The sequence below is a fragment of the Acanthisitta chloris genome, unplaced genomic scaffold (assembly GCF_000695815.1).
Source record: "Acanthisitta chloris isolate BGI_N310 unplaced genomic scaffold, ASM69581v1 scaffold23246, whole genome shotgun sequence".
Lineage (NCBI taxonomy): Eukaryota > Metazoa > Chordata > Aves > Passeriformes > Acanthisittidae > Acanthisitta > Acanthisitta chloris.
In genome coordinates this window covers 27228-35783 of record NW_008676833.1, presented here as the reverse complement: position 1 = coordinate 35783, position 8556 = coordinate 27228, and the positions used below count along the sequence as shown (strand labels likewise).

The following is an 8556-nucleotide window of genomic DNA, read 5'->3' as shown; positions in this document are numbered from 1 at the left end:
AAAGAGGAAATCAAATCCCTTTTGTGTCTGTTAAAGGCAAAAATCTGCACTCTGGTAGGGAGGGTGACAGGGAGCTGTACTATACTGCAGGTTTGTACAGCTGTAACTGGGCAAGATAGTGAACTTGTCAGACACTTTGGCCTCTGAAGGACAGAGAGGACCCTGTCATAGAAGTGAAATTTTTTCCTCTTTGTGTGTTGCTTGTTAAATGCTGTAAACTAATCCTAGAGTGTTTATTTTCTTTAACAAATAGCTGTGATATGTGGTTGAAGAACATATTCCTTAACCTATTACATATAACAGATAGAATTCTTCAGCTCTCTGTCATGTTCAGCACAGTGGGTTTTCTTTATTATTTCTATAAAACGTGGAAAACCGATCCTGGATATATAAAGACTTCAGAAGAAGAAAGAAAAGAGGTAGGTGATTTCTTAAAGACAGTGGAAGGACTAACCAGGTCCAGCACACATGTGGTTGTGGTTGATTTGTTTGTCATCATGTGCAGCTTTGGTTAAACTTGAAACCAGTGAAATATTCTTCCTTTAAGAGCTCTTGGCAATATTATTGAACTAGATCTTGGACAATTCCTCTCCTACTGCTTATTACCTTATCTTCCATCATCTTGCCATAATTTCCTTGCCTTCATCTTCTCATTGAAGCATGAGCTTTGACCAAGCATTGTACAGAACTAGTGGTGTTATCTGTGATATAAATTCACATAGAACTTCACTTTAAAAATGTAAGTTTCATGTAGTTTCTGCTGCAGTTGTCTGTGGTTAGAGAGAGATTCACAGTGCTTTCCTACAGTTCCCCAGGGTCCAGTTTTAACTTGCTGCCTCAGGAGTTGTAAAAGTTGTCTATCCAGTACTCATAAAGGGACAGTAAAGGCAGCAGCTCTCCTAATCTCCCTGAAGTCTGGCTGACTGTAGGAGAGGTGTCTATATCTAAATACCATCTCATGTTAAAGAGTATTTAAGTCACGTTGTTTGTTAATTCTGTCAACACAAATTACTTTTCTGAATGATCTTCCATGGGTGAAGCTGCATCAGTGTTCACTGGTTTGTGTTCCTTGTGGACTTTGTAAATAGCAAGTTCTTATTTCTGTCAGTGCTTGGCACTCAAAATCCATATCAACTACAAATGGCCTAATGTAAAAATCTTCCTAGCACCTATGAAAATATGATCCAAAAGCAAGCAGAAAATGCTTTGTCTTTCAGAACATCGTGGCTCTTGCAGAAGGAGGTTGCTTGGACTCCAGAACATTTTGCACATCATGTCTTGTAAGTGGCATTTTGATATTAGTTTTCTTAGTGAACCTGCATTTTAGTCAATACTGCTGGGAAAAGCTTGTTGACCTCTGCTTGTCAATCAAGTGTAACATGAGTGGTTTTTTCTATCTTGTCTAAATTTCTTTTGTTCTTTTATGGTGACCAGAGAGATGTTTTGCAATCCTTGGACTCTAGTCTTAATAAAAAAAATAGCTATTTCCATCTCTTCTTTTTTTGGTGGTGAAATTAAGATGTATCATTCTCATCTATGTTCTGTGTTCTGAGGTCTGTTACACAGTGATCATACGAAATATGATGCTTTAAACTTTGAGCAAAATATAGATGCTTGTGCTCTGAGTGTGTTGTTTGCCTTTATCCTCAACTAGGTAAGGAAGCCTTTGAGATCTGTGCATTGCCTTGCTTGCCAAGCATGTGTAGCCAGATATGATCAGCATTCTCTGTGGATTGGACAGTGCATAGGTGAGAGTGTGTTTTGTAAGGTTTGAAAATACATCATCCTCTAAAAGTTGCAGATACGACATTTATCTCCTTAAAGAAAGAGAGCACACGTGATACAAGAATAGCCTGTTGATATTGAAGGGCTCTGGTAGATGCAGGAGTGAAATTACTTGGAAGAGAGAAAGGCAAATATTACTAAAGGGTCACCCTAAATATTACTAAGTGGTCACCCTAAAATTAGAGACCACAAATTATGGAACTTTCTTTTGAGAGAGGATGGAACGGGGGATATGATGGAAACTTTAAAAAAATCAAAGAAAAGATGAAGATCAAGATTGAGGTGGTGACTACAGTTATTGCAGAACTGTTATTAGCCAACCACATCCTACTAGAACTAGGAATTTTAAATTGGTAAAGAAAAAATTGGTAGGCAGTGAAATTTTGGAGTTTGCTGCTGTAAGGATTTGGAGATACAGCAGCATTAGAAGCTTCAGAAAGGGACTGGAGAAACTTCTGGACAATGTGCTCAACAGGAGATACTAAAAGAACTAGACAAGTGTGCACACTCTGACATTTTAATGCAATAGCTGTGGATGAGGGGAGTGAACTCTAGCAAGTGGCCAGGCCTGTGTGTCCTCTCAAACTTACACTGCCTCTTGTCACTGCTGGAGACAGTGCTGAGTGGAGCAGCTGGACTGCTGAGATAACACCCTGGGGCATTATTCATGTCCTTGTGTTCTTTCTTCTCACCCTCTTTCTTCCTTTCTGTCTCATTACTGGTGATGCTCCAGATAGGAAGGTCAGAGCTTCATATCTGTAACAATATATTTTGAGCATAGGATTTTTTGCCAGTAGCTTTTTTTTGGTCATGTTCAGTGCTTGGAAATGTATTGCTGTTTCCAAGGTGGTGAGACATCCTTCTGATGCATTGTCTCAAAGCTTTGAGCAATATGGTTGTAATTTAAAGAAAAATAATTTTATATCTTTCTGTGACAGTTTCTCTGATATAGGTGTGAGGTTTTTTTTTTGTTTGCAACTCTGAAGCACACAAGGTCAAATTAAATTGAATAGCTCAGACTTTTCAGTCATATGAGACAATTTTACTGTGCATAGGGAGAGTTGTGGTTGCATAATTAGTCCTCATCTAGCTAAAACAGCTGAAGGCATGCTCTGAAGAGACAAATCCTGGTTGACTTGATCAGAACTAATTCTGTTACATAAATTGGGATGGCTTACAGGAGAAAGTTGAGAGAGAGATCAGCCTTGTCAAGCTCTCTTGTGGATAGCAGAGGTAATAATAAGAAGTGGTTTTGACTCTCCTTTTATTAACTTCAGGGAAAATGCAAATACTGCTGCATTTTAAAATGTCAAACTTGTTTTTATTTTTAACTTGCCTCACATTTCAGGGGTTGGGAACCATCGTCCCTACATATTGTTCCTGACTTTCCTATCAGTGACTGGTGTCTGGCTGCTTTATGGAACTCTCCTGTGTATGTATCCATGAGTTTCTTTTCATTTAGTTTTCAAGTACATGTGTCTTTATTTTTCAGCATTTCATTTCCAGCAAGTGTAATTTTACCTGCACAAGGGATATATTGTGTAATTCTGCCTTGAAGTGAAAATGCATATCTGAGTCTTTGGTGCAGTATCTGACTACATTTTTGTTGAGCAAGAGCTCAGGTCCAGCTCTAGTGGAATGTCCATTGGAAAACAAAACAGCATTTTGGTTAGAGAAGAAATAGTGAAGCCATGTGGGAGATATTACAGGTCCTAATCTGGATGCCCTTTATTGGAATAGAAAATTAGTTTGTAAATACATTATTGCAAAAGCTTTATTGATTTTGTTACTTGGAAATATCTATAATGAACACTTGCAAGCATTTATTTTTTGTTTTAATGTAATGATAACTTTGAAGAGAAGAGAACTCTGTATCTCAGTAATGAATCTGAACTGTTACTTTGAAAAATTAAGGAATTTCTTAGAGGGGAGAGAAGAGCCCTTATAATGTAGTTTCTGGGGATGAATTACCACAGCACTAACCTTTTAAATAGAAAGCAGAGGAAGTTCATTTTATTTTATATTACTTGAATTTAATTCTATTACTTTTCTATTGAAATGAGCCAATATTCAGCAATGAGTGAAATGAACCAGCTATGGCAGTGGAGAACACAGATACTCATGTGAACATGAGTTACCTTCCTGTGTTTGAGTGGTGTCTTCTGTATGAAAAAACATAGTTTCTCCATTTCTTCTGTGTGAAGGAATGTGGGAGGAAAACCTCTTTATTGCTCTACTGACACAGAGTCAAAAAAACAAGTTGCTCTGCTTTTAGTTTGAGTTTGGTTTGGGGTTTTTTAATAGGTTTTAAGTATATCAAGAAATTTGCAGGAATTGGACATTCCAGTTTGCATCTGTTTAACAGTGGTAGAACACTCTGTTCTTGGAGTTGTCACAATCATCTTCTGTTGTTGGTGGCGGTTTAAGAGAAATGATAAATTCTCATCCTAAAATTACAAATAAGCATGAAGCAAAATTGCAGAAGTCTTGACAATGAGAGATAATGACATTTCTCTGTAATATAAAATTAGCATAGCCTGTGCCTTGGGTGTTCCTTCTGTGGGTTATGAACACAGAATGTAAGGATCATGCAGCAACAACAACAAGCAGTCAGGTGTCTGTGTGAGTGCTCTGAAGTGGGTGTGGGAAATATTCAACATGGTATTTCTAGAGCAGGTTGCTATGTAATATTCATTCCATGCAAATAACCTTTGTTCAGTTCTTAAAAACATGATTGATTGATTGTGTATCTTGTCAGATTGGTCCAACCATTGTGCAACAAGTTACCATCAAGATGGAGCATGGACATACTTCACCCAGATAGTGTACTGCTCTCCCTGGGTTGCTTACATCTTCACACTAACCTGTTTCCATACTGCTTGGGCCTCGTTGTCCCTCACTGTTCAGCTTTATCAGGTAGTAATTTCCTTCAGTTTATGTTTCTTGACATGTTAAAACTTTTCCGTAGATGATTTGCTCCCGTAAAAACTTTGTGTCTGCTCTCCTTGACTGATGACTGTCACAGCTAGTGCTTCTCTTAAACCCCAGTCCTTAAAGTTTCACAGGTACTTGTGCACTCAGCATTCCCCTGTTAACAGTACAGTCTGCAAATCATTTCTATAACTCAGTTCTGGGTTTCCTACTCATCAAAAATGCCAGACCTATAAAAAGTAGTGTTTAAAGGCAAGAAATTTATTTGACTAATACAAACTGGGTATTAGTGCCCCAAAAATGGCACAAAAGCTCAATAGCACAATTAGTCCTGAGTTGAAAATTCTGTGGCAGAGCTCAGCAGGGTGTTATTAGATTGTATTAAATCCCATTGCTCCAATAAAAATATATGACCTGGATTTTCTCTTGTTCAGGACTGTCAAATTTCTTGTTTATATTTTTCTCAGAGAGAGCTTGGCTATGCAAACAGAACTGAGAAGAGCTGTCTTGGAACATCTAGGAAACAGCTTGTTTAGCAGCTCTTAGGAAAGATGTGCCATTGGAATATGTGTTAAGCCTACTGAGCTAAAGACTTGTTTTACAGCTTGTTTAGTAATAAAAAAAAAACAGCTCCACAATTTTAAACATATACTGCTAGATTTCTGCTATGTCCAAGACACTGAGATACCATGCTGGAAATAAAAAACAGGATCTGGGAAGGATATTTACAGTTAACTACTGTTTTGTACACAGTTATTTGTAAATGTTCTGCTTTGTGCTGTTTAGTGTCCTTCAGTGAAGGACCCTTGCAGCTGTTTGTGAGGGCTTGTAAAAGTCAAGTTGATTACAAAAATAAGAAAATGGAAAAAGGAATAGGCAAGCAAAAATGCAGAAAAACTCATCAAGTTCATTGTTGAAACTCAGTGGAAGAAAACACAGAGTTGAGAAGAGGGAAAAGTTATTGTTGACTCTCATATGTACTTCATGTTTTTTGCCAAGCTATTTTGTTATTTCTTCAGGGGATTTTTTTTCTATCCTTTTGGGTGGTAGAATATAGACAAAGTCTGAGGAGAATAGGTTCTTCACTGAGATAGATCTTACCCTTCTGCAGACATCTGTGAAAGCACATTCCTTACAGACATCCCAATTAAACTTCCCTTCTTGGTGGCAGCACTAATGTCACAGCTTGCTAGGTTCCATCCTAGCCCAACTGACATTTAAAAATGCACTTTTCAATCATCAATTACAGCACTAGTTACTTAGTTGTTAGATGTGGCCAATGTCTTCCCTTGCTCTCCCTTCTCATTAGTATCTTTTGGTATCACCAAGATTCTAATTTGTGGTGTTCCAGTTTCAGCCATTCCTTATGTTTTCCTTTCAATCAGATTGTGTTCTTGGGCTTGACCTCACATGAAAGAATGAATCTCCTGATGCAGAGAAAATCTTCTAAGCATCCTGTTTCCCTCAGGAGGACTCCATACAAGTGGGTATTAATGAGTAGTGTATTTTAAGCACATATCTTGTTCAGTACTGATTTACTTCACTGCTTCATAAGTGCAAAAATGTTTTGGTCTATGGATGTGCTAGTCAGGCCTGTTAGGAGTTGTGCTAAGGAGAGAAAATGAACTTTGTTTTCCTTACTGAGAACTTCTCTTGCCCTTGGAATTAAACAGCCAGCATAAGGGCTGCTGGGGTTCTTTCTGCATGGCTGTGTGTTGAGGAAAGAGATGTGCCAGAATCAGTCCATAGCACTAATCACTAGACACTATTCTGGGGCTGAGGGAGAGCTGTCCTTGAATTTGTTCAGCAGTCTCTGTTGTGTAGGATCAGAAGGAGAATTAGGGTATGTACTGGCTCCTTTCTGAATGCACTTGCAGTGTTTAGCTCAGTAGAGAAGTTAGTACCAAGGTTTCCCTGTTTCCTCATGTATGCTCACAGATGAGCTCTTACTAAGTATTCACTTTTAAATATTTGAGTCAACTTCATCTACTCTCATTTGTTAATGGAAAACAGGTTGTAAAAGTTCAACAAAGCAGTAATGTTTCTCCCAGAGCTGTCTTCATTGGCAGGTGTATACTTAAGTACTGTCTAATGGTGAATGTGTATTTTTGATGATTGCAGTCTTCTCTTTTTTAGGTTTATTAACACATATTTTTCTCCTTTTCAGTCTTGGATGCTTCCAGAATCTTGCAGACTTTTTTCAGTGCAGTTGCTTTGGTCTGTTCAAACCCAATGGAATTGACTGGACCAAGCAATACAACCTTTTTCACCTGGCAAAGGAGAAAAATGTTCATGCTGTGTAAAGTTGTGCTTGATTTCTAAAATGGTTGAGCTGATAGCTAAATAAAACTGGATATTTTTCTTAATTTTTACAAATTCTTCTCAAGTGACTTGTTTTTATTACTGTTTCAAATCTTAAACTTATCTTGCATAGGCTACAGCAGGTTTGGATATGGAACAATCACTGTGTGTCTATGTGTATATAGTTTGAGCTGAAATTATTTAAAATTTTGTGTGATGAGATGACACTAAGAATATATTTTTTCAAGGTAAGTTTTTAGGGCAGAATTTCAGAACTCTTTGCTTTATCTTGCAGATAATCAGACATTTGAGTAGTAAGGTGAATGTTCATATTTGTAAATTTAACATTACAATTACATTGTCATTTTGTTGCTTATGCTGTGAAAACCTCTTAAGTCATTGTATTTGAAGGGTTTACATGTAATAAAATAGAGATTTCTTGCTGCTAAGTGTATTTTTGCAGACTGAAACAGACTCAAGTGCTATGTGACCAGTGAGGTATTTAAGAACAGGTAGGCACAAAACCACAGGGAAAACCCTGATTCTTTGTCTTACGTTTTACCTATTAGTGTATGAAAATGGGTAAGTTCATGATGGAAAATAGCAATGCACATAAAAAGAAGGAATTGTTCCCAGCTGCAGGCATAGATCTGTAATAGCTAATGCCATCCTTGTTCCTAAGGAAAGGCTACAAAGTCAGTCTGGAATGGCCAACTGGACACTGTGGTTCCAAATATAAATCAAAGTAGGTAACAATGAAAACCAGCATGGAAAGAGATTAGAAAATTGAAGGTAAATACAATCTAGAACTGACAACACAAGAGTAAAGCAGTGTAAGGAAATGCAATGCTGGTAGTTAAGAACTAGGGGATTTTGTTCATCTCGGTGAAATCCATTTATCTGTGACACTGCAGAACATAAAAGCACATGCAAATTCAAGTAAAATAATGTGAAGCAATAGGTACTTTATTGCAGCTCGAAAACGGACAATAACAAAACTTACAACGCTGTATTCTGAGAGAATGTTGTTTTTCTTTAGAAATACCTCCCTGTGAGAGAAAGAATTTCACACCCTTTTTGATTGTCTCAAAGTGAATAACATCTACTTTTGCCATAACACAAAATGTCAACATGTTCAAAACCCAACTAGGAGACTGGTAGAAATACAGACAGTGTAACATGGTGAACAAAGGAAAATGCAGCCTGACTCGGACTCTGCACTCCATCAGGTATCTCTGCCTTCATGAGCCACTATGCTAAGTCTAAAATTCCAGTCTAAAACGTGGTAAAATCCTAGTTTTAAGAAGCAATAATGTTCCATGAGGGTTTTTTTTTTCTTAATTCACTGTAAAACAAACACGAATCTTGTTTTATCACTGTACCATTTGAAGCTATTCTAACAATTCCTTAAGATAATAAGCTCAGAAATTTTTCCTGCAAGGTGGAAAATCTTAACCAAATGCCCTAAGTTCTTAGCAATATGTGATGTTTAATGTTTTACTTGGCAGTTATCACTTGGTGGCATCAGCAGCAGTTGGA

General features: G+C 37.4%; 1 protein-coding gene across 1 annotated transcript in view; it reads left to right on the top strand.

Moving 5' to 3' along the window:
• Positions 1-7019, top strand: part of ZDHHC13 (zinc finger, DHHC-type containing 13) — a 15130-nt gene extending 8111 nt beyond the window's left edge. The window contains exons 10-16 of the mRNA XM_009076292.1: positions 295-419; positions 1218-1280; positions 1655-1748; positions 3134-3217; positions 4544-4701; positions 6102-6199; positions 6884-7019. Of these exons, the coding sequence (XP_009074540.1) occupies positions 295-419; positions 1218-1280; positions 1655-1748; positions 3134-3217; positions 4544-4701; positions 6102-6199; positions 6884-7019 (758 nt within the window). The remainder of the gene's footprint in view (positions 1-294; positions 420-1217; positions 1281-1654; positions 1749-3133; positions 3218-4543; positions 4702-6101; positions 6200-6883) is intronic.
• Positions 7020-8556: the final 1537 nt, after the last annotated feature.